Below are 25,686 nucleotides of genomic sequence, written 5' to 3' on the forward strand. Positions count from 1 at the left end.
AAAGATTTTTCTTTTTTTTTTTTTTCCCATTGAGGATTTTAAACACAATTTAAAAAGCAAAAGAACAGATCGGGCCTGCCTTCCAAACTGACTTCAATAATAGATAAACAGTTTTAAGACTACTACAGTCAGCAAGTACATACATAAGCTTTACATTAATACACTTACCTATATGTTTAGGTATACTATATATTATATTTCATTTTTCCTCATTGTTCTTGGTTTCCTCTAGCATATAGCCCACAAGAAAAAAACTAGACATTTTTCCTGATTCACCAAAACCATGCTTTTACAATAAATAGCCTAACGGTTTAAATATTATTCCTCAAAACTTCTTATCCAAAGGAAAGCAGCCTTTCTGTCAGCTTCCGTACCAATTCCTACAAGTTTTGTATCATCTTTCTAAGATCATTCAATCAAACTAATCCTCCAGAAAGGAAGGATTTTAGCTTGCATCCTGCATGCAGTGCCTGACTTGAAGCTGCCATTCTCTTCTTCAAGTCTCTTATCTCTGATGCACTTATTGGTAACACCTGAGGGCTTTGGCACTTTGCAAAAACAAAGTGGATCTCAGTACTGGCAAAGACATAACCAAACACAAACATTTGAAGTTATTACTAAAAAACCAAGATTCTGAAACAGCATTTTTAACAAAATTAAACAGATAAACTTTGGTGCAAATTAAAAACAACTCTCTTGTATCTGAGCCCATAATGACTATTTTGAATACAGATTATTTACTGCTGGCAATAAAGAAGTTTTTTGGTAACTTTTCTGTTATTGGGAAAAGCTTGAATATAATCCAGTCAAAAAAAAAATGCTGACTTTCCTAAATAGGGGCTGTGTTTTTGCAATAAAGAATACTGGTCAATATACAAGTGGAGGAAAACTGAACCAGATGTCAGTAATAGGACCACAGAACGTTGCATTTGCCCAGAATTGCTATTTTAAACACATGATGTTGGTCTACTGGTTTGTGGGATAATACATTCTTGGCAGCCAGAAAGAGTTTCGATATGTTAGAAGGTTATCCTTCAGCAACAAAAAAAAAAAAAAAAAAAAAAAAAGAAAAAAAAAAAAAAGAAGAAAAAAGGAGAAGTGAGGTAAAGAAAGGCCACTAATCCATCAAGTTACCTATAGCAAAAAAAAAAAAATCATGACTTAAGAAATCAATTCAAAGACAAGTCAGTGGGAAAACAGAAAGCTTGGGGTTCATGATAATTTTTGGTTTTTGCTTTACCTCCTTAATACGAATACTTCATCCATCCTTCATTGCACTTTGCCTTCCTGGGTTTTTTTAAAGACTCTTCCCTTCATTTGTACTCAGTTTCTGGTGAGCTTCCACCTTGCAGCTCCATCCAGGGTGGCCACAGCGATGTGGGGGAACCCAGCCCCATCCAGAGCACACAAACCCAGCACCGAGGGCTTTTCCTCCTTTGCTCACCCCAGGGTCCTGCTGCCCTCACTGGCATTGCTGAAGGCAGCTGCCCCAAAAGCCCTGAAGGCAGCCCTGCAAGCCATAAGCACACAAGTAACAACCCAGGTCCCTGTCCACTGGCAATTTAGTAGTTGCCCATCTCTAAAATGCTGCCTAGCTCAGAGTCACAGTTTCTGAGTGGATTTTTGACATGTTTTTTGGTTTTGGGCTTTTTCCCCTTCTCCTGAAGAAGTCTTCCTCTTCTATCTGTAAGTCTTCTTAATATTGGAATAAAACTTCAAAATGTACTTTGTATGTTTGGCCAACAAACACATCCCTGTTTTACCATGTAATAAATTTAAAAATCAACTCTGCTCATTGTCTTAACAAACCCTTCTCTGAAAGATAATTAAAACCACTTCCCAATATACAACCAAAGTTTTATTTTTATAGTCTATCTTCAATTATGGCATAATCCTTTCTTTTTTTTTAACCAGTGAAATATACAAATCACACAAGACAGAAATATGTACATTAAATGTACAGAACAGAGGAAAGGACATAGAAGTTTTACATATCTGAATGACAGGTAAAATATTTTACATTAAATAGGGTTTTAATAGCTAGGATCATGAGATTCAATTCTGCTCAGACAGAAGTCACTAAAAAGGAACATGAGGTGATTCAGCAAATGAAAAAAAAAAGATCATGGTTTTTGTACAATAAAAACCAAAGTGACATATTCAATGAATTAGTGCTTTATTTATTTCTCTTACTTTAAAGATATTCTTTTCAAACATCTGAAGATGAGGGGTAAATATGTCCTTGTACAATAAATTAAGAGCAATAAAGCGCCATTAAGAAGCTGATAAATGATCAAGATGAATTTAATGATACAGCTTAAAGGCTTGTGAAAAGTCAAGGCTTTAGTACAACTAGGCTAAAGTGAAAGGTTTTCTTCACTTGGTATCTTCAAAACCATTTTCTTTAACTTGTAGGATGGGACTGAGTTGGAAAGTGGCATCTGAACCCAAGATGAAATCCTGTGTAACTACACAGCGTGGGGGGAACACATATTGTTTGACAAATAACAATTCTCTGTTCAAAAACTGAAAAGCAAGGGCTGATTGCAGCACATTTTGGAGTTGGAAGGTGTCTCCTTTCAGCAATAATCAATAATGCCCTTAATGTGAGAGTGGAGTAGAAGTGATCTCCAGACTGGTATCAATTCAAGTGCAGGGTGCTGCCTCTACCAACCACCCAAGGAAGTCCTGAAATTGGGAAGAGGCTTACTTCTTTGTGATTATCCTTAAAACTTCTGAACGTTACAAGTTCTTAAAAAAATAATAATTAAAAATAAAAACCCACCAAAAGCTTAGAATCAATCTAAACACCTGAAGAGATCTGAAAAAGAAAATAAGGGATGAACTGCCCCTTCAATTTAGATGTTTTATTTTTTTCTAAATCATTAAAATATATATGTACAAAAAGCTTTGAAGTATCAGACACCAGAGACCACAGCTCTCCCATATATATGTAACTGCTCGAGTATAGTCTGAACAGTTGTATAGTGTATATCTGCAGTATATTATCTAAAGCATGTGTATTAAAGACATAGGATGATAAATTTGGTATTGCTGCAACGTTTCATTGAACTATAATAGTCAGTTAATGTTATTAAAATATGAAACTACTGTCTCCTTGAGTGAAAGCGTTCCCAAAATCTGCGAAAAAAATAAAAATCAGTCATTCCAAGAGCGGATATCTAATGATTTATTTTCTCACATAAAATTAGAGGAGTTATTTGTCAAGCTGTGTTTTGAAAGACAGCCAGCTATTACACCATTTTAAGGCATTTTCAAATTTGGGGAACTCTCCTTTCAATGGGCTTTGCAGGCTGGGAAAGCAAAGCTGTCTGTGAGCATTGCCCAGCCCCAGTGCTGCGGGCAGCCTGCCCCGGGCTGCTCCACGCCCGCCAGGGAAGGGCTGCTGCGGCACACGAGACACTCGAATGTCACAATTAGCTGATGAGGCCAAGCTCTGCCTTGAAGAATATCTTTATTATTCACCAAGGCAGATTTTTTTTTTTTCTGGGTTTTTTTTCCTGTCTTGCTCGGTTCTGGAACCAGCCCCGGTGACTCGGGGATAGCGCAGTTGAAGCCTTTCTGATCCTTTGCTCTTTGCCCTCCGGTGACCCATGGCGGGCAACCTACACCGCTCCTTGTGATGAACATACCCCTTATTTACAGAGCCCTACATGCACTGAACAGCTTTATACACCCTACTCTAGGAACTTCTAGTGTCTGAACCTAAAAGTCATGGACAGCTCTGTGTGTTCCTCACATCCATAAGGATGGTTCTAACATCCCAAGCACATTACGTGGTTGCTCTGTCTACTGCACGTGTATTACGTTCCATGGATCTAAATTAGGATATGTCGGCTTTTCCCCTCAAACTACTCTATTGTTTGTAAGAAAAGTCAATTATTTTTTTTAACTTTGTAAAATAAATATTCTCAGATTCTCCCCCATTATTGCCAAAAATATAAGCCTCACACAGTTCTGGGATGGACGCAGAGAGGGTTTCCAGGCACTTCTCTTTGCAACCCTTATATTTTTCTTTTTTCTTTCTTTTTTTTCCTTCCCCGCCCTTTTTTTTTATTTTCTTTTTTTTTTTTTTTTAATTTTCTTAAAAGAAGACGAAAACTCCTTGGACTCTATAAATAAAGTGGAGATAGTCCTGCGGAAAGGGAGAGGGGCCTGCACCCCTTGCTGGCAGGCGGCTGCAGTTCCTCCCACCTCGTCCGTGCCCTATTTGCACACAAACTGGTCCACGATCTCTGTGCACAACTTGCATTTCACGTAGCAGCACCAGTGGAACTTGCAGTGGCAGCGCTCCCGCTGCACCGTCTTGAACTGGTCGTAGCCCCGGCCGCAGCACATGAGTTCACAGCCGTCCATGCCCTCCGAGGTCTTATTGCACAGGCGGCCCTGGGTGCCCAGGGAGCCGGTGCTCTCGTTGCGCACGCAGTAGTCGGGGCTGGGGTCGATGTACACCAGGTCGTGGATGGTGGGGGCGTTGAAGCGGCTGTTCACCTGCACCAGCTTCCCCCGGCTGTTGAGCTTCATGGCGGCGGCGCTGTCGTATTTCTCCTTCAGGGCGTCGCCCACCTTGCGGAAGTCGGCGAGCTGCAGCCAGCAGGTCTTCAGGCTGCAGGAGCCGGAGACGCCGTGGCACTTACAGGCCACGTCAGCCAGGTTGTACACCGTCTGCAGAGTCAGGGAGAGAAGCAGGAACCGTGATCAAAGACTAGCACGGCTGTGAGAGTGTTTATACCCCTCATCTCCTGCCCTCTGTCCTAGCCCCTCCACAGTATTCACCTTAGCATCCTCTCCCCCCCTCCTATTCAGTGAGAAGGACGAGTCAGCTGACACACCCATGCACTCCCAGCACCCCAAAGAGCCAGGAGGAGGAGGAAGAAGAGAGGAGACTGTCACCAGCCTCTCCCCACAGCAGAGACAGCCACAACAGCACACACAGCCCAGACAGCAGCATCACTCAGGCTGCACTCAAATTTTAGGAATTTGCTCTCACGCCAGCAAAGGATTTTGCTGTTTCATTGAGAAATGTAAAACATCTCCTTATTTTCTATCTGAGTTACTGTCCCTATTGATCTCTGCTTGAGGCTGCAATTAGGGAAAGAGTTAAGATTCCTCTTGCTCCTGGCTCAGCTGCAGCTGATTGTCTACTCTTGGCTCAGCATCCTCCTCCTATCCCAAACACTGCTCTGGAAGAGAGACTTCATCCAAGAAGAAACCCCCAAACACCTATGGGTGGGAGTCAGAGCTACATAGCAATATCCTCTTTACAAAGCTTTGGCAGGGAAACCTCAGTCATTTGCCCTGTACAAATAAAATAAGAGTCAGTGTTGACACTGCCCCAAAAATCCTGGGGTCTGACACATTAGATGATACTGTAGACAGCTTCCACCCAGCAGTTACAGAGTCTTAACACTGCCAAATGGCACTGCACAGATGTGGCTGAGGAAGGAAAAAACTCCTCAAGTCTCCGTAAGCAACTGTCAAAGTGTCATTTTTCTTCTTACTAATAGTAATTGGCCTGTCCATTGCTCTCAGACACCCTCCTCTTACATTTAAATACTATTAATTTTTAATTATCTTTCATCCTTCTTCACCTTAGAGCACAAGTGCAAAGTCTCAGCTGACTATTGTTGGCACTTCAAGCTCTAGGCAAATAATGATTTTGGCTCTTCATATTCAGACTATTAAAAAAAGTTTACACCCATTCATTTAAAGCATTTTTGAGATTAAAGAAACCATGAAAACATGTTCAACCACAGAAGGCCATGTTTTCTAATAGCAAAGAGAAGCTTTTCACATAGTCTTAAACCAGGCAAAGAAAAAAAGTCAGAACAATCTTGTGGCACAATTCCAGCCTGGGAAGCCCAGCACACCCCTCTTGCTTCCAACACACACTGTCCTGGTTGGAAATACCAACTAATAAAATTCTGTTCTACAGAGAACCCACAGCGAGCAGGGCACTTTTCATGAAACAATACAGAGGGAAACTCAACACGCTTTGGTCCCAGCCTCCCCCGTGAGGAAAGCAACAGGACTGTCAGACAACCAAAAGCAACACCAACCCATGCACTCCCCACCCACCCACACCCCATGTTTGCCGTTTTCTCGTTTTGCGCGTCAAACCAAAGACAAGCCATGGTAGCTGCTCTGTGCCCCACTGAACCGTGTTTTCCCCAAAAAGAAGGGATGAGGAGGAGCATGGAGGGACACACGGTGGTGCAGACACTCACTCTTCTGCCGGCCTCGTTGTTGTGCAGGTTCATCATGATGCGGGCGCTCTCGTAGGAGCCTCGCTGGTAAACCCGCTCGCGCTCGCGCGCGTCCACGAACTCCTTGGCGAAGCGGTACCCGTACTCGATGTTGTCCCCGCAGCCGCCCCACAGCCAGTCCCGGGGCAGGTCCTTGGGCCGCGCGGCGCGGCTGCAGCCGCACGAGGACAGCTCGCCCTCCCGGCACGCGCGGCTCATGGCGTTGACCACGCCGGCCGCGCTCACCGCGTAGGTGAACGCCGTCTCCCGGCTGCCTGCACGGAGACACAAGCGAGGTTAGGGGACAGCACCATTCCCTCCCTTGTCCTCCCAGCCTGCTGCTGGGCCGGGAGGACCAAGGCTCTCCAGAGCCAACAAGTTCACTCGCATGGTAAAAGGGTAACCCTGAACCACGCTGCCCAAAACATTCTCACTCTGAAAGAACCAAGCCAACCCAAGCCATGTGAGCACACACAGTTTGTCAAGAGCAGAAATCACTTCTCTTTCATGCTGGTGAATGCCTGGATGAAAGTGCAGAGTGGAGGTGGGTCAGGGCCATGAGGCCAGCAGGGCCAAAGCAGCCATGCCTGCATGTGAGGGGAGGGAAGGCTCCCTGTCCTTCAGAAGAAAGAGATGTTAAATACAACTTTTAAAAGTCTGGTTCTTAAATTACTACTTTTCAAACGTGATTGATGCACTTCACCCACTTATTCCAATTTATTTAAAGTTCAGGCAATTTATGAAGTCTCCTAGTATCAAAAGAAACGCACAGCAGAATAACACACAACTTTTCATCCTACACATTAGCCAGACACTTCTGGAGGAGACTATTTAAAACTAACAACAACCTGTGCTGGTTATTATCCACCACTTCAGCTCTTGTGAATATGGCAAGGAAGCCCATGGACAATCATTTTTACAAATTACAGGGAAGAAAAAACCCTTGGCACGAGGTGGCCTTGAAGGTTTTCTCCTGCATCTGGTGCCCTTAAATGGAAATGGAAAACCTCAAGTTTCCAGCTTTCACTAAGAGAAAGTTACAATACCCATAATGTAAGACATGGCCACATACCATCCTATTGACAGTATCAGATCCCACCTCATTAAGTGTCTGACTTCCCCAATCACTTTTCCAAGGGTGCCACAAGCTCTGAGTACAACTAGCAAAGCTTGCACATAAACAAACACAAAACTTGCACCAGAAAGCAACACTTGAAGTTTGTTTTTCTCCTTAAGAGACAGCATCCCAATGGGTCGTTTCCAAGAAAGATTCTTGGAATGACTAAGAATAGACTAAATATTTTTTTTTCTGTTTATATGATTTAAGTTTTATTCCTAATCTTTAGTCTAATCAATAGATCAAGCTAGTTTTTAGTCTTGGTTTTACGTGATTTTTCTTAGGGAACATCATGGCCTTTGAAAAACTAAGATGTTAAGAGGCTTTGTTTTGGGCAAGTCACATATATTTAGACAGCAACATTTTAGGCAAAATCTCTTTGTACAAGATGTATCGTGACAGGTCAAATCTAATAGGAGCTTTCAAGCACTTCTGAAACATAAATAATTTGAAGTCTGGTTCATATTTAACATCAAGATGACACCATGATCAGAGCAGCTTTGTTAATACAACAGCTGTCATCCACTGGATTAATTTTAGTAATAGATGCTAGGTTTAAATGGGAAAAATCAGAAATCTTATGTTAGGAAAGATGAGACTTAAGAAAGATCAGAAGCACTTTGCTACTTTACAATGGTCTATACTCACAGACACCTGCTCTTGGAAGTATCCACATGAATTGTGGGTATAAAGGGTTACAGGAGTAGCATTTTCAGTTAAAAAAACATTGGCTTTATGTGGTGACTTAAGCCTTGCATCTACTGCAAACTATAGCAGGGGGAACCTCATACAGATTTTAATGTTCCCATTTGCTCTGTAACACACATTTTTGGATTAATTCCTTAAGCAAAATTTCCACTATATTGAGAGGAAAGAAACGTGGTCTGCTTTGGACCACAGGACTCGCCTCCTCCATTCCATTTTTGTTCTTTTGCATGTTTAGTTAACTCATGCTTTCTCATGGTTAACTCTGCCCCTTACTGCGGGATTTAAACTCATAAAGCTGACTATTTTTGACTCGTTTTCATTATTAACCTGGAACAAATTTTAAAGAACTTACTCTCAGTGGGAAGGAGAAGGAAAGGCTTGGGTACAGGAAGGAGAGTTGCCCTGAAAGTTCCCTCCTTGAACATTTAGGCAAATTATAAAAGAGCATCAGCTGCTGAAGTACACTTCAAGCCAACACTGCCTCAAGTCATCGACCCCAGGAACACATTAAGAGTGATGGCTCCACACGGATGAGTTACTCTGAGTTTTCTTTTTTTCCCTTCTTTTTTCAGTCTTTAGGCGCAACTGTGCTTTCCTTCACTGTCAAACATATCTGTCTTTTCCCACAGTCCAGGATTTCTCTCTATTGTAGCCATGGCAAGCAAACACACATTCCAAACACGTTCGAGTCCCCTCTCTCCCATATATATAAAACATAGAAATGGAACTGTTCAATATACACACACTGTAGGAAGCCACCCACAGAGCAAGGCGCTGAGCTTTACACTCGATCTGAATAAGTCTGCAAGAACAGAACCTTTTTTTTTTTTTATACCTGAACATAAGATACAAAATGTTCTTTGTCTTGCATTTTAAAAGCATTCAACATCAGGCTGAAGGCAGAATAAGCTGGACCCCAACCACACGGAGCTGTAGGGGGAGGATCCAGTGATTTTGTTTCCTGTTAGCACTTAGCTGTGTGTGCAAAGCCCATGTGCAGCCTGCACAGGGCTGGCCACAAAGCCAGGAGATGGCAGCGAGCACCGTGGCCTGACCTGAGAACCAGCACCCAAGGAGAGCAGTGCAGAACACAGGCCCTAAAACTTTACAGTTCAATAAGCCACAGAGCAAGTTTCCAAACCCAAGGGCAGGTTTATTTGTACAGCTTTAGCTAACTGCAGGGTAAATCCTGGAAGAAAGACTGTCCATTGACACACGGGGCCGTGGCTGTGCCGGCGGGCAGTGCCATGCCCGGAACTCTCTGGGGCGCAACCAAGGGCACGTGGCAAAACCTCCCAAACAATGTGCACTCAGAGCCTGCACCCTGCACAGCAAGGGGCATCTGACAGCCCATCACACAGACCATGGCAGGCTGAAGTCAATGGAATCAGGCTCTGAAAATGTCCACTTTTCCCTCCACACAGAGGAACACCAACTGGTCATTATTAAGGGTCAGCGTGAAATTCTACAACTGCTACACCTCCTTCCTTGCTCTCACTGAATACACTCTTCATGCTCTCACTCCTGAATATGGCTATTAACCTTGCTTCCATCTGCAATTAGAGTAAGTGGCTTAATTACATGATGAATTGCTGTGTAGACATCAGCTAATACAGTCATATCCAGCAAAAGGGTGCGGCAAAGTTATTTAACTTGAAAGGAACCACCTTTAAATAGATCTGTCATTCTTGGGGAGGGCAGAAATATCGATTCCAGAGACAGACACCACAAATCACGGGCCCCATCCTGTACACTCCTTCACACCAACAGTCCCCCTGAGCTAATTTTCACTTGCTTGGATAATAAATAAGGGCTGAAGGATGAAGGCCTAAATTTTAAACAGATTAATTTTCTGAGTTTTTTTTATATTACTAGAACAGAGACGTGTACAGAAGAAGCTTGCTTTCATGTTTTTAGACTTTTGCTTGGGTAAGGAAAAAACCCCAATGGAGGGTTAATACTGTGCTTTAAAAAGCCTAAGGAAGGTTGTTTATCTAAAATTGAATGTTCCAATTCGGTACTTTCACGCAATAGATTTTTTTTCTATTTGTCTGACAATCTCCAAATAAAAACTTCTTTTAACAAAAACTGAGACTAAATGTGAATTGATGCATTCCTTCAACTTTAACTGGAGTCAGCCCATTTACAGACGAATCCAGACTGAAACCAATTTTAAAACTTTTTCTTTTTCTAAAGCAGGACAGAAAAACACTGCCATAAAAGCTTTGCTTTACAACCCCAACTAAAAAGCAGTGCTGCATTTGCCAGTGTACTGCTCACTACTTAAAGCATCACAAGTGTCACCCAGAAAAGTAAGCATTTTCAGTTGATTACACAAAATCAGCAATCTGCCTTGAGAAAGTCAGAGGAAGGTTTCACCATGGACCCCATTCAACAGCACTGGTTAAAATTTTGCCAAGGACTTTAAAATACTATGAGGTCCTTAAATGCTAATAAAGTCAGGCAGCACATGAGCAATGGAGAAGGCCAGAAGGCCATTTCAGAGAGGATCTGACAGGGGAAGTGCTGGGTGTTCACCAAATTGTGATAAGATGTTAAACAAGAATCTGTCTCTCACCATGGATGTGATTCCATTAAATGTCAGTTACAAGGACAATCACACATTTTACCATGATAGAACTGATCTCATGAAAATTACCCTGCTACAGTAATTTAAAAATAAATCTGTTTTCCTTAAAAAGAGAGAAAAAACCACTGTATCTGGAAATAAGCAAGGAGGAATTGCCTATAAACACTAATCGACAGAGCAGCAATTTTCAGTTAACGTCTGGACCAAGAGCGATTTATTATCCAGCTGCTAACTTTGGAACTAGACATGGACATCTTTAATTTTACAAGACGCTGCTGGTTTTAATTCTTGTAGGTTGCCTTCGTTTTGTCTCAGGTTTTCTAAAAAAGAGATTTCAGGGCCTCATTTTCCTTTCTCCCCTATTCCCATATGCAAATATATATTCCTACTTTGTTTTCCAAGACATATGGCTGGACAGTGGTGGGAAATCACCTCCAGCTAAAAATAATCCAGCTCCTTTGCCAACTTTTAGAAACACTTGATTGTATACAGTACTCAGTAAGAACCTGGCAAGAGATTCAAGTGCAGAACAGTGTGTGCCATACATATCCTCAGACAAGAGTTTAATCATAAAGATGTTGCTTCCTACCTATCTGCATGACTCTGCCAAAAACAGAGTTGTTGTCCACAGTGCTGCAATTCCATCTTCTATGTCTGAATTGATACTGGCACTCCTTAATGCCCGTCTTTGCACCCTCTCCAATGAACTGCATATGGTCCTGATACAACTGGCAGAGTTTCTTCTGTCCTTGGGAAAGCCCTGCTAGCTGGCTACACAGTGGCTGGGCTCCTATAATGTACACCTCTGACATCTGAACAGGGTTCATGGGGTTCATGGGGTTCATCCCTAAAGACCTGCACAAAGAAAGATTTGCATTAATAAACAGAAGACTTCAAAATAAAATAAAGCAATTTTTAAAAATATCTATAAATCCCAGACACGTATCTTATGCACGAGTATACAACTCCTGTTTTTGTTAACAAGTGAGGAAAAGCCCCAGACACTTAAATATGAAACTTTGTTTTAAGAACAGGACAGAAGTTACTAGTTTCCACCCATGTGGTTATCACCATACCTTAGAGACTGAAGTACGACACAGACTTGGAAGACTTGCATCTAGGCAGTCTTTTACCAGCTTAAATTGACACAGTAAAAAAATCAGAAGCTCCAAACAATTGAAAGGCCAGGAAAATAAATAAAGCAAAAATGAAAAAAGCTCTCCAAATCCCAATTTATCTTAACACATATTTTATACTTAAGGCTGGGTTTTTCAATCTGATCTCTTAAATAGGGAAACCTTTAGCAAGCCAGAAGTTAGAAACTTGCTACAGACTACGTCTAGCTTCTTCCAAATGACAACACAGAAACATACAGGCAAGTATATTCATTCTAAACAAAATCAACTTTGTTTTCTTAATTTTTAAAGTGCTCTTCACATCATAGTTTTCAATTAAAAAGTAGCTATTAATCCAAAAGGCATCACTGGAAAGAGCAGAAAAACACCTATTTCAAGAACTCTCAACATTGTACACTATGCAGATAATTTGCCAAAGCAGGAATTTAAACATACTCCTTTGTAACTAAACATATTTGTAAACATTTCAGTTACAGAAAACTTCAAACTGAAACGTTAAGTTTTTCCTTGCAAATCAGCATTTTCTCTTGTACATGCAAAACCTCTAACATAAGGGAGTTGAAACATGTCTTTTAAAAGAAAAACCATTATAGTGATTTAAAGATGATAAAACTCATAGAGAATCCACCAGACAGCATTCTAAAAGCTGTGTTTTACAAGACGAGATGTTGCACATTTACCCTCGCTCGACAGACCCGTTCCTTCTCCTACCCAACATATTCCAACCAGCACACTTCTCCCCTGCTGCCTCGCTCCGGCCGCACTCCCGCAGAAACAAAGTACAGAAGAAGCACAGAGACATTGAAGCAAGCAAATCTTGACACCCCCTTTCAAAACCAAGTCGATACGAGATGCTTACCACCAAGAGCTGGCTTCTATTACAACCTGGGTAAAAGAGGAGAAAACGGCCAGAGCCACTACGAGGTACTGAGAAGCCATTGTACTGCCAACTGTCCCCACAGCACCTCCGTGGATTAATACTGCACTGGATTTCTAGAGGGGGGAGAAAAAGGATCAGATTGTTTATTGCTTCTCAGACCATTTTCGAGCATTCAAGTTTAAACAACGGAAGTCTCCGGGCCCCTTTTAACTTGACTCTGACTCGCCGGCCCTTCTCCCCGCCGCGGCTCTGGTGCCAGACACAGGCACGACGCAGCTCCCGCTGCACCGGGCAGAGCCCACCCCGCCAGCCCCCACCCCCCCGCGGACGCCGCCTTCCCGGGGCGCCCGCCCGTCCCTCTGCCCCGGCCCCGCCGCTCCCGCACCCCGCCCGCCGCCGGACGGGACGGGACCAGGCGCAAGAGCCGCTCCGGACGCCGGACCCATCCCCGCTGCCCCGGGGCTGCAGCGACCCGCGGGCATTACCCCATCGCTGCCCGCGCCGGGGACACGAAAGGCTCACGGCTGGCTAAAGGCGGCTGCAGGTTTGCAAAGGGAGCCCGACAGGGAGGGGGCCGGTGCCTCGAGGGGTCGGTTCCGCAGGGGGCCCGAGGGCTCCCGCCCCGGGATGATGCGGCCGGTCCTTGCCCTTCTCCGTCGTCCCCTAAAACATCGCGGCGCAGCCTCGGGGCTCCCGCCCGCCGCGATCCCTGAGGCAGCCCCGAGCTCCGCGCTGGCACCGCGGTGACTGCCCCGACGGCAACCCCGGGGCCGGTACCGGTCCGGGGAGGTACCAGGAGCGACAAGGGGCAGCTCCGCGTCGCGACCCGGACCCTGCAACAACCGGGCTGCCGTCCTGGAAGTCAAACGCTTCCCCGACAGGTCCCGCGATCACCGTCTGGTCCTCACACGGGACTCTCTCACTCTCTCCCTAGAGCCATTCCTGGGGTTGATTTCCCCTCCCCTCGGAAGGAAAAAAAAAAAAAAAAAAAAAGAAGAAGAAAAAAAAAAAAGGACATTTCGACACTTGGGGGCTCCCTATTCCCTATTCATTCTCCAAAGGCCCTTAACGCTGAATTGAAGGTGTTCTTAATTCTAATTTATTTCTGTTTGCGAAGGGCCGGGAGGAGCGGAGCGCTGGCAGCGGGGCCGGACACGGAACCTGCCCGGATACATGCGGGGGAGCTGCCGCAGCTCGGGGACCCCCATGGGCCGCTCCCCGACACTGCTCGGGGGCTGCAGCCCGGGGGCGAAGCCTCCCCGCGCCGTGCGGGTTAAACATCCATCCCCTGCCGCGGGAGATGAGCCCCTCACCTCCCCACTGCTGGGGGTGGGTAAACGGGGGCCGGTCTCCTGCAGCACAAAGAGCCCGCCCGTCCCACGGGGGCTCAGTCCCGGCAACGGTGCGAACGCCGAGGGCGCGTTGAGCGAGGGACGAGGCGAAGCGAGGAGTGCGCGGGGCAAGTCGCGACACCCGACAGCGCGCGACGCGCTGGGCTCTTTTCATCTCGTTACTTCTTGAAACAATGACAGTAACAAAGGAGCGCCACGAAAGTGCCCGAGCCCAGCCTGAGGAGGTCGGAGACGCCGGTGCCCATGCGGGACGCTGACAGCTGTGCAGCTGCCCGGCCCAGCAGCCAGCCCGGGCACGCCGAGCTGCCCGGCGGGGCGGGCGGCCGCGGAGGGAGCGGGGCAGAGCCGGGAGCGGGGCAGAGCCGGGAGCGGGGCGCTGTCCCCGCTGCAAGACGCGGCCGGCAGGGTCAAAGCGTTCTGTCCCCACAAGGCCCGGGCGGCCCCCGAGCTCGGAGCCCCCGGGCCGGCGGGCGGGGAGCGGTGGCGGCTCGCTCCCAACAGGGGGCGGCCTCGCTCGGCGCCTCTGCCCTTCCGACGGCACCTCCGCGCCGCTGCCATCGCCCCTGCGCTGCGCGCACTGCGCCGAGCTGCGAGGCTGCGGAGACACCTGCGCCCGGGGCCGCGGACAGCCCGGCCCTGACAGCCCGGCCCTTCTGCACGCAGCAGCTGACAAGGTACCACCAGAAACAACACACAATAAAAAGCCCACAGTAAAAAAAAAAAAAAAAAAATAATAAAAAAATAAAAAAAGAAAGAAAAAAAAAAAAAGCAGACTGCCCAGCAGCACTGGAGATCGGGAGTGTGAGGCACCGTGTTCAACTTTGTAGGGCCGCGGAGATTGGGTTTTGGTATTTAACGCACCCCATGCGGAGCCCGCGCTCCTTGCCGAGATGAAAAGAGAGGCTTTTACAGATCCTGCACCGCGGGATCGCCTCTGATCCTGTTTTACACGGGGTGTCTGGAAAGCCTGCGAAGGCATCTGGTTTTCTAGGAGCTCTACCAGCGGGCAGGCGGCATCCAGAGCCCGGCTCCGGGGGGCTGTAAACCGCGGGAGGCGCAGCGGCTCCGCGGGGACCCCCCGGCCGCCTCCTGCTCCCCGCTGCGTCTTCACAGCCATTTGGAGGAGCCAGACCACGTCTCACGTTTGCAGGGAAAGGCACTGGTCGGGTCCCGGCCCAGCTCTCCCCACCGGAGGCGCAGAGGGGTTGTTTTCCCGGGGGTGAAGGCACATCGTGTCCTTCCCTCGGCGCCCGGGGACAGCCTCGCTCCTCGGCCCCGCTGAACTCCCCGTGACCCTCCGAGCGCAGCCCATTTACCATACAATTGACAATTAAAAACAAACAAACAACAAAAAGCCAACAGCCTTTCCAACATGGAGTCCTCGCAGCGCCAAGGGGACCCCGAGGAGCCACGCTCCTCCGCGCTGACCCAGGCGGGACCCGCTGCAGATGCAGAGTGATAATCTCCAGAAACTGAGAATAAAATTAAATGGGGGGGGGGGGGGGGGGGGCTGACTCCGGGTCCTCTGCTGGCCCCCAGCCAGTTCTCCTTAAAGGTACAGGCCACCATTAGCGCCGACGTTGGGCTCCTCCATAGCGATCCTCCTCGGGAAACTTTGGGAAGTTTGGAAAGATGTCTTTAAACTCGCATTAGGAGCCGCTGCCAGAAAGATGCACCGGGACGCGGCGGGCAGAGCGAGCCTAGCAAGTGTCCCTCCGGCGGGCAGCCTCTCTTCGGGGGGAAATTTAAAAAGAGAAGGGAAAGCAGAAAATACAAGAGCTTTTCCCAAGTGGGAGCAGAACTCTCCGCGGTGGGTGAGAGCGGGGAGGCAGGAGCACCCGGCGCTAGCCGAGGAGGGCAGGAGAGGCCGCCCCGCGCCGGGGCCCCGCACCTCGCCGAGCGCAGCCCACCCTGCGCGCCCGCGGCCCCTGCGGCGCGGAGCCCCCGCGCCCCGCGCGGACTCACCTCCATCGCGCGGGATCACTGAGCGGGAGCAGCCAAGTAATCCAAGCGGAGCGGGAGGAGAAACGGCGAGACGAAAGTAAAATCCTGGCTCGCAGGAGCCGGGCGGTATCGTCCCGAGCCGCGGCCGGGGGAGCGCGGGGGCCCGCGGAGCTGGCGGGGGGCGGCGGGCGAGCGGCCGCCCTGTCCGGCGCAAACCGAGCGTGTCCGACTGCGGAGCGGGGCACCAGTGCAGCCTTCTTTCCAAGGTCCATCAGCAATCGCAGTAATTAGGGCTTTCCACCAGCAGAAGAAGAAGGAGGTAAAAAAAAAAAAAAAAGCCAAAAAAAAAAAAGCCAAAAAAAAAAAGCCAACCCAACACACGCACACAGCGCCCGTGGGCGTGATTGTGCGGAAGCAAATAAAAATCTTCACAAGCGGCAGCGAAAGCGCCGCGGGCGACGATCCGTCCCACCAGCCCAGGTGGTGCCGCCGCGGGGCTCCCCGCGCTCCCACCCGGCTCCGCCGGCGCTCGGGCCGCCGACCGCCCCCTCCGCAGCTCGGCGCGGACCGGCCCGCGAGAGGGGGACGATGGAGCCGAGCGGGTGCAGGGCTCCCCCCTGCCCGCCCCCCTTCACTTGCTTAAAGGCTGGGCGGTGCAGAGCCGGGGGTCCGCCGCTGCAGAGCCATCCCGGGGCCGGCTCCCTCCATTTTACACTGAGAAGAAAAAGCCCAAACAGAAGAAGAAGTTTCTGCACAAGCGGGAAGGGGGAGGGGGGCTGTGCACGCGTTTGCCTGTCTTACGGGGCGACTGATCCTGCAAGGCGAGCAGGGGCAGGGGGAGGGGAGCAGTCCGGGCTTCAGGAGCTGCGGCTCCCCCAATCCATCGGTGCCAGAGGCGCCCAGCGCCGGGGAGCGGGATACGCGGGAGAAGAGCCGGGAGAGCAAGCCGGGGCAGGCGGCGTCGCGGCAGCCGACCCTTCCTCCGTGGGGCTCTGCCCCCGCCCGCTGCAGCCGGTCCCGCTCCCCCCGCGTCTCTCCCTCGCTCCTCTTCACCCCGCTGCTTAAAACTGCGAAAGAAGGAGAAAAAAAAAAAAAAAAAAGAAGGAAAAGGAAAAAAAAAAAGTTAAGAGAGCCAACGGCAGCTGGAAAACTTTCTCGGCAGCGCATGCGCCCAGGGCCGGCCTATTGCAGACGGGGCTGGATTTTAAAGCTGTACGGCAGCGAGCGGGACCCCGCGCGGCCCCGGGGCGGGCGGCGAGCGGGGAGCGCCCCCCGTGCGTGTGCCCGGCCCGGCCCGGCCGCCGCGCTGGGTCCCGCATCACCGGGCCGGTCTCGCTGGGCAAGCTCGGGGTGAAGCCCCGTGAGGGCAAACTCCTCCTGCAAAGCAGTGCCCCGTGCGCCCATCCCGGCCGGCGGGGTGCGTGCGGGGGTGCACGGCCCCTCCAGCGCCGCCGGCTGCTCATCCCGGGCCGGGATGGGGGCACACCTACACCCTCGCAAACCCGTGTGCACCCACATACGCACATGTACACCCCTGCACACCCCTGCACACACCCGGGCTGTGCCGGGCCGGCCCCGCGGCGCTCCCCCTCGCACACATGTGCACACAATGTGCGGCGCACATGGCCGTGCCGAGCGGCTGCCCAGCGTCCCTGCCGGCGGCCGGGGACGAGCCCTGCTTGTCGCATGCTCCGAGGCGCGGAGGCAGCCGCGTGTGCCGCCTGCCAGAGGGGGAACCGAGCGAGCTCGACGAGTTCCTCGTCCTGCAGCGGCTTTTTGGCGCTGTAAATTTGGCAAGTTGTTGACAAAACTGTTTGGATTAAATGAAGTAAGACCCAGTGAGAGCTACAGGGAAGAGGGGCTTCGCGGACCCTTTGCACCTCCCCGCTCTTTCCCTGCTCTGCAGCCCTCGGGTTTTTATTGCACCTCTCCCGTCCCGTGTACACCCAAGCACAGGAAATGGGAGCGTTCCTCCAGCCACGCCGTAACTCCGCAGTGTTTCCCCTGTATCCCTCTGGAGCTGCGGGTCCACGAGGGGATGCGGGGGAGGGGGCACATTATCAAAGCAGCCCTGGGAAATCCAACCAGGCTGCGAGAACAGCTCCGCTATCAATAAATGCATTCACTCCCTCAAAGCCATTCCAGTGCAAACAAAATCCCTTCAGGAGGCCGATGGGGGACAAGTCACATCCCGGCCGGCTCGAGCCGCTGCCGCTGCCCACCTGCTCCCGAGCCAAGAGCTCGTCCGCCCCGCCGGGGCGCTGCCCGCCAGGTAAGCGCAGCTCGGGCGGCACCGGCCGGACGGGCCGCGATGGCCACGGCTCCCCCTCGGCCCTGCGCCCCCCGGGCCAACCCCTCTGCAGCTCTGGCGGGCCCCCGAGCCCGGCCGGGGGGAGCCGCGCTGCAGGGGCCGCCGAGAGGGGCGCGGCGCTGGGGCAGCGGCGGCAGCGCGGGGCGCGGAACGGGAGCGGAGCCCCCTCGGGGCGGCAGGAACGGGAACGGAGCCCCCTCGGGGCGGCAGGAACGGGAGCGGAGCCCCCTCGGGGCGCGGAACGGGAGCGGAGCCCCCTCGGGGCGGCAGGAACGGGAGCGGAGCCCCTCGGGGCGGCAGGAACGGGAGCGGAGCCCCCTCGAGGCGGCAGGAACGGGAGCGGAGCCCCCTCGGGGCGGCAGGAACGGGAGCGGAGCCCCTCGGGGCGGCAGGAACGGGAGCGGAGCCCCCTCGGGGCACGACGGGCAGGGGATGAGCCCCGCACTCTGCGACACCTGAGCGCCCCGGCGGGGCCCGAGGCCGCAGCATCGCTCCCGGCCGCTTTCTGTACTCTCTAATATCCAAAGAGCCTTTCCATTAGGAATCCTCACTGCCCGGGCTGCTGTTCATTCCTCGGGACGCCTGGTGAGGAATTTATAAATTAGGTGTAGCACCAGGTCCGGGGAGGGGGAAGGAATAAGGGGGCTGTTCGTTTCTTTAAGAAGACCAACCTTAGTTTTATGCCTAGTAAATAATATTTTATTGCCTTTGGTTTACTGTGGCATTTCAATTATCCCCTTTAGGAGTCTGCAAACTGCGCAGGTTAAAGGTCATTTCTCAAATCACTAGAATTAGTAAAGAATAGCAGAAAACTGTAAAAGGGGGAGGAGCTGCGCAGTAAAACAAGAAAGATCGCCTGGAATAAACTAATAAAAAGCCCCGAGCTGTTTACCTCTCGCATTTGTATTCCCGAACGATGTTTATCATCGTGTAATTGCATAATGTCATCGGGCACAGGAAAACGCCAAGCCCGGGATGATCCACACGGGCAGGGCTGAGCAGCAGCTTGGCAGTGGGGGAAGCCAACACCAGATCATTTTCTTTGCCGGGATTCCCAGTCGCTGCCTTTAAAAAGAGAACTGAAGAGGGAATTTATAAATCACAGGCAAATTTTCAAGCTGTGGCGCATATAAGTGGAAATAAAGGGCAGAAATCCAAACATCCTGCAAGGCTTTAAGAATTTTAATTTCTCCTCACTATTTAAAACAGCTGGGTGAAGCTAGAGGGGGCAGGAGGGAGAAGTACTGACAGTGTTACAGGCAATCCTGCTGCCCAAGGTTTTGTTTTCCAGGTTTGTTAGTGATGGAGCTCTAGAGGTAACCAGACAGTTGATCTGTCTGGCTTTACTGCCAACACCGAAGAGTTTTCTGGAGAAAAAAAATTAAATTCTCAGAGTAATGTCATAAGAAATGTGATGATATCGTTGAATGCCTAAACAGCAAAACCTCAGAAAGCAGCACTGCAGGATTTTAGAGATTTAGGTCTGTTAGAGCTGTGCAATTCTCTGTAGGGCAGAAGTAAATAATTTCTGGTCTTTTCAAAGTGTTCTGCCATTTTTCTGCAGGGTAATGCATTTTAACAAAGGAGCGGTCACATCAAAACCTTGCACGCCTGTGTGGTGCTGTGTGATTTACATCTTCCCACCTTGGCCAATGGCAGGGTGTTCCTCATGAAGAACCCGTTTGGGAAACAGAACTTTCAAGGAAAGGAGGTGTTTTCCTACGTGTCTTTTTAGCTCATGATGGAATTTGAGTATATGGTGTGGGAATGATGACACATCTCACACTGAGCCATTGTGAAGGCACAGCCCATGTGCAGCTGCTTTGGTATCATTACAGGGAAGCTGCTTTTTTAGGTGAGGGTTGTACCCTAATGCTCATTCGACAGAGCAAAAATGTCACATCACAGTGAACATGTAACCTGCTCTCTGCCCACCAGATCATCTGCTCCAGGGATGACTTTATTTTAAACTCCCAGGGATTTAGATGTAACTGCCTTGAAATCACATATGTACTTTCTTTCCCAAAAACATGCTGTTGCTTTTTTTCTACAGACCACCCTGTCATCCAAAAGATGGCTAAACTACAAAAGAAATGCCAAAGATGATAATTTTATGCCAAATCTTGCAGTAAGTGTTATTTTCCTAATCCTCATCCAGTAGAGGCAAGAAACAGCATTTGAAACTCTCTTTTTAGACAATTCTGTATTTCTAGCTTGCCTAAATTCTGAACAGACTTTGACAAGTTGAGAGAAAAAGAAAAAGTATGGATGTTTTTCCATGTATGGATGTACCACCACCCTGTTCCTTTCCCATCTCTCAAATCCCAAATTCATGATGTTGAAAGATGCCAGCATGTTTGGGAGCAGCAATAAACCACTAGAGAGGAAGAAATAAGAGTCTAGATTAGCATTCATCTTTACCAGATGAAGACATAATTTAGATGCAGTGAGATGCAAATAAGAGGCAGCAGGCAAGAGAGGGAAGTTTACAGGGTAATGAAGTGTAACAAATTCAGGTGAATACACCAATCTCCAAACCTGCAAAGCCTGTAGAAAAAACTTACTGCTTTACATTTAAATTGATGATAACTATAGCAATTTATTATTACTAGTAATAAACTGCATGGCAAACAGCCCCAATTTGTCTGCATTATCAGCTGGAGAGAGACAGCTGTGGACTCATTTTTCATGTGCAAAACTCAGGTGGGTTCTTTCCATTTCCTTCTTATGAGGTCTAATAAACCCCAGTGCCACTGCAGAAACCACAGCCCAGGTACAAGACGTGTGCTGAGTCATGGAGGAAAATAAAGAGATGAGAAAATAATTAAAAAAAAAAAACCAAACCAGAAGTAACTAAAAGCTATCCTGAATCAGGATGCCAAGGGGATGAACATCTATTGCAGCATGGGGCTCCACTGCCATGAGCTCAGCCAGGTGGAAGATGGGCAGAAAATGCCCTCTCCCAAGAGCAGGGAAGGCTGTGTTTTGGTGCCCCTCAGCAGTGAGTGCTGCTCTGGCAGACTGGTGCCACAGGCAGCAGCTTGTGCCCTGCCCTGGCTCTGGCACACTGAGCTCAGTGAGCTGAGGGGCAGGTGCTGATGGCAGTGAAGGTGTCTGGAGGTGTTCAAGGAGGACATGAGTCCCCTGCAGCCAGCAGGACCTGGGAAAGGTGTCTGGACCTCTGGAATTAGAGAGGCTGTGGGAGGGTTCTGACATTTTTAAATTTGATCTCTGGAGCAGCAAGGTTGCTGAAGGTAACTATCAAAGGGATAAATTTACACCCCTAGAAGCATGTGCTGTTTTCTCCTCTGTCCCACCTCGTACCTTTGTCTCTGTGTGTGGGTCTTTATCTCAGTGATACCTCGCCCATCCACATCTCGGCCATCCCCCTGCTGCCACCATATGTCATTGGAATGTTTCAAGTAGTGAGTCTGGTTTACTTAAAGAATAGTGCTTTTAGAGGAATAATACTTTGCTTTGTTTCCATTAGGACCTTAAAAAAAAACGTTTATGGGAGGAAAAATAAACAATCCCACCACCGCTCCTTAACAACAGAGTACTTACCCTCTCCTAATGCTACCAGTTCCTTCTTTCACTGAGGCCAAAGGCACCTCCCATAAACTCTGGAGGGCTCTTACATGTTTCTTCTGAGTGCCCTGAACATAACTTTGCCCAATACACACACACAAAGGCACACAGAGACTTCATTTTCCCGAGATGACCAGGCAGGGAGTTTTGTCACACTGACTACAGCCCAGGTGTCCTGGTTCCTCCCCAGAGAGCTGCACAGGAGGTGGCACATGGAAGGCCATGGCTGCAGAGGGGTCAGCATGGGAGACAGTGGGACAAGGACAGCACAAGGCTCTTTTCCAGAGCCCATCTGCATCCATGGAACAGCCAGTCCTGCTCTCCATGCAGGTCTCTGCCTCGGGGCTGTGCTGCAGTTCCCAAGTGCAGCTGCAAAGGGCTGGAGGAGCAGCCCAGCAGGAGCTGTAGGGGTGAGGGATCACACTGGGATCTCTGCCCTTTGAACACACCCCCTTGGGCCTTAGGAGGAAGGACTCCTACCTTAGGAGGCTTTTAAATCCACTTTTTGCTGGCATATTTTGGTGGTGTTGGTGTGACTGCTGTGCTGCACTCATTCTCAGGATTCTCAGGAGATTGATTTTACTGACAGCAGAGGAGCAGACCATGAACTGGGAAGAAGAAGAGAGGAAAGGGCTCCACAGACTTTCTGTAGGCATGGAGCAGTCTGATACCCACTCCTGACATGGTCACAACCATGTGTCATTGCCTGGGGCCACACCTGCTCCTGAATAGCACTCCTTACCTCTGGGAAGATTAGAAGATTAGGCTGGAGTTTATAATTGTAGCAATATTAGATCCTCAAATTCCACATAGCTCAAGGAGGAATGTAGGTGGATGTTGTTTGAAGCTCTCACCTGAAATATCTCCAAGGATTTCTTTAGTGTATGTACACACACATGTCATCAGTAAAGTGTGTTTAAGAGTGAGAGAAGGGATCTTGGTTAGCCCCTATATGACACTTATCTTAAAGAGTACTTAGCTAATTCATCATTTCCTTAGGACTAAAGATATGTCATAACAGCTAAGCCAGTGTATATTTGTCCATGACTGCTTAAAGCCAGTACCATTCTGAAGATAGCTAATAATCTAGGCACCATGAGCAAAACATCTGATGAATTTAACCCTATCTTTCAAGCTCCTTAGTAGTCTGTCAATTGACCTTGATTCTTCCAGTTTATTTAGAATATGACATTATTTAAAACTCATTTTAAAAGATATTCAAGGTTAAGATTAGTTTTGAGCTCTTCATTTTAAGCACTCGATCAGGCAAACCTTGTGACTTGTTGCCCTGGTGATATTATTGTCTTTACTTTTCATGATCAAGGTACTATTTCAGCTCTACATTATTTTCCTCAATTTAAATAAAAAATATGAAGACTTTTGAAAATGCTACTGACAGCGTGAATGTTTGCTCACAGTGAAGAACACAAGGATACACTGACAGCAGAGACACGGGACCAGGCAGAGGAATATGAACTAAGATTCTTTACAGAACAGGGGGAAAGGGCACACGGCACTTGGTTCTTCTGCTAAAATCAGTAACTTGGAAATTGGTGTATTATGAACCACTTCTTATTCTCCTCTGCTCTTTAGAGCTTGTAGAGTGTCACCTTTTGAGGTGCAACCTGACAAAATACGTTTATGGTATAATCTTGGAAGAAACAAGGACCACAGTGGGGAAAAGTGCATTGTCCTTGCAGGCAGGACCTGGTGATGAGCTGAGGCCTTCACTGCCCTCCAAGCTCTCTTGGTCCAGGTGTCCAAGTCACAGCCTGAGTGTGTGTGACTCCTCTTGTTCTGCTTCTTCACCCAAAGGCAGAGAAACTCCCTCTGAGCAGCTCCTGGGGCTGACAGTCCCATGGGGATGGAAGATGATCTTCTGTCCTTTATAATGCCACAGAACCCTGTAAGCATTTTCATCAAGTAGCTGTATTTTGCTTCTGGGAGAGCATGACAGGTACTCATTACTGCCCAGTGTGATGGTAATTGCCCAGCCCTGCCTTGCTGGCACCTGTCCTGGTGGCAGCATTTCTTCCACCCAGCCAGTAATAACCTGTAATTCAAAGCAGAGTGGTGACTCCATGATATCACTTTCAACAAAGCAGCCAAGCAAAGGAACAGCTACAGGAGTAGCCACTTAATTGCTTGATAATAGTCATTGCACTTCAGTTTATCTAATAGTCTTTATTACAGGTTGCCAATTTTGCATTTTTTCCTTATTTAGTCAGTTGTTTTGCCAATATTTTCATGAAACGCTTCCTTCCAGATTATCTGAGGCATACAGGGGAGCTTACCCAGAGCAGAGGTGGATGTACTGATTGATCCTCTGCTGCTTGTAGTGAACTTCAGAGGAAAGCCAAACCTCATTCCTTTCTGTAAGGTTTTATACAGCACATCTATTCCATTCTCATGATCAGTTAGGTGTATTTCTACCACCTTTTTTTTTTTGACAATATGGTTATGATGTTACTGTGGAGGCTGCATTATCATGGGTAAGATATTCTGACATATTTCCATAGAATCTGATAGCATTTCTTCACTATCCCACAGCATCAGCTTGTATTTGTTCAGAAAATATTCCCAAGATTTTCAGTATTTTCTTTGTGTATTTGTATTTTCCTCTGTGTCAAAAAGGTGCCTTAGTTGTAAGTCCCAGCTAGACTCTGTAAGAGAGTATAGAATATACATTGTAAAAGTCACTTAAATAGTTAAATGTGTGTCACAGCAGGGCTTTTTGCCACTAAATGGGCAGGGCACTCCCCTTCCAAATGCTGGACTTTATACTTGCCATTTGCACTGCAATGCATATTGACAGTCCTGTCCCTGAGAGCAGAGCACTTTTGGGGAAAGCATTCCTTGTCTGAAGCACAATTTGAGCAGTATTTTATTATACTGTGACCCTGTGAGCATATATTCAGGAGGGACTTTTGGGGTTTATTTCAGCTGATTATGGAACACAGAGCAGAATACAGGCAGTGACCTCTGTAAATGATCACATATTTGACTTTTGGATAAGAAGTCATCTAGTCATAAATGATTTATCTAAAAGATTCTATCTGATCTGAGACTAAGCTTCACCCAGCTGCTTTAGGAAAGGAAAGCATGTAACAATTTATAAATTTCACATACTGTAGTACTTTAGAAAATATATTTACGTTCTATATTCTTTACATATATCTGGACTGGATTTTGAAAGCTAACTCAAAGTAAAATCAGATTTTTGAAATGTTTGTTACAAAGCCCTTCCTAAAAGTCTGGTATTCATTTCAAGATGATATCCTGTATTTAATAAGAATTGTTAATATTGTCTGTGTAGCATAATTACAAAACTGTACTAAGATGTGGCACTCAAAAGAAATGTCCTTTTCATCTTCATTCCTGCGGTGCAAGTAGGATGTGCATCACATCAAAACTATCTCTTCAATTGCCATTTTGTTTATAATACAGTCTTAGGCAGTGACTTTGAAATGAATATGCAAATAGGAAGAAATTTAGAAAAATAAAAACATCTGATTTTTTAAATTTGTCCTATTCCTCTGGTGCTTGACCTTCCTGGAAGTACTGGGCTATCACACATCAAGGCACCATTCCTTTCATATGAATTACTCAACTCAAATACATTTACTTTATTTTCAGGCTGCAGTTTAGTCTCTGTGTTGGTAAGTAATCTAAATTCTTCTCCAAACTTGCTCTGGTAGCAAGGCCAAAGAAACCAGTTGCAGAAAATGCCCCCCTAATGCAATTTCTCTCTAATCCCTCAGAGTTTACCAAATGTACATGCGTCACAATTTGTA

General features: G+C 48.0%; 1 protein-coding gene across 2 annotated transcripts; it reads right to left on the reverse strand.

Moving 5' to 3' along the window:
• Positions 1-1,845: 1,845 nt before the first annotated feature.
• WNT5A (Wnt family member 5A) lies at positions 1,846-16,260 on the reverse strand. Of its 2 annotated transcripts, none has more exons than XM_036391251.2 (5): positions 16,015-16,260; positions 12,677-12,810; positions 11,271-11,536; positions 6,249-6,541; positions 1,846-4,686 (listed from the first exon to the last, which is right to left on the reverse strand). In XM_036391251.2, exons 1-5 carry the CDS (start codon positions 16,018-16,020, stop codon positions 4,228-4,230), a joined length of 1,158 nt encoding a protein of 385 aa, XP_036247144.1. In that variant the 5' UTR covers positions 16,021-16,260; the 3' UTR covers positions 1,846-4,227. The 2 variants fall into 2 exon arrangements, with proteins under 2 accessions (XP_036247144.1, XP_036247145.1); XM_036391252.1 differs by lacking the exon at positions 16,015-16,260 and adding an exon at positions 13,183-13,511.
• Between the last annotated feature and the right edge of the window lie 9,426 nt (positions 16,261-25,686).

Source organism: Molothrus ater, chromosome 11, assembly GCF_012460135.2.
Source record: "Molothrus ater isolate BHLD 08-10-18 breed brown headed cowbird chromosome 11, BPBGC_Mater_1.1, whole genome shotgun sequence".
NCBI lineage: Eukaryota > Metazoa > Chordata > Aves > Passeriformes > Icteridae > Molothrus > Molothrus ater.

Coding starts and splice junctions, on each gene's coding strand:
- WNT5A (XM_036391251.2), bottom strand. Junction 6,542..11,270: donor TGGCAGAGTCATGCAGATAG/GTAGGAAGCAAC, acceptor GTCTCCGTGCAG/GCAGCCGGGAGACGGCGTTC. Junction 4,687..6,248: donor ACAACGAGGCCGGCAGAAGA/GTGAGTGTCTGC, acceptor CTGACTCTGCAG/ACGGTGTACAACCTGGCTGA.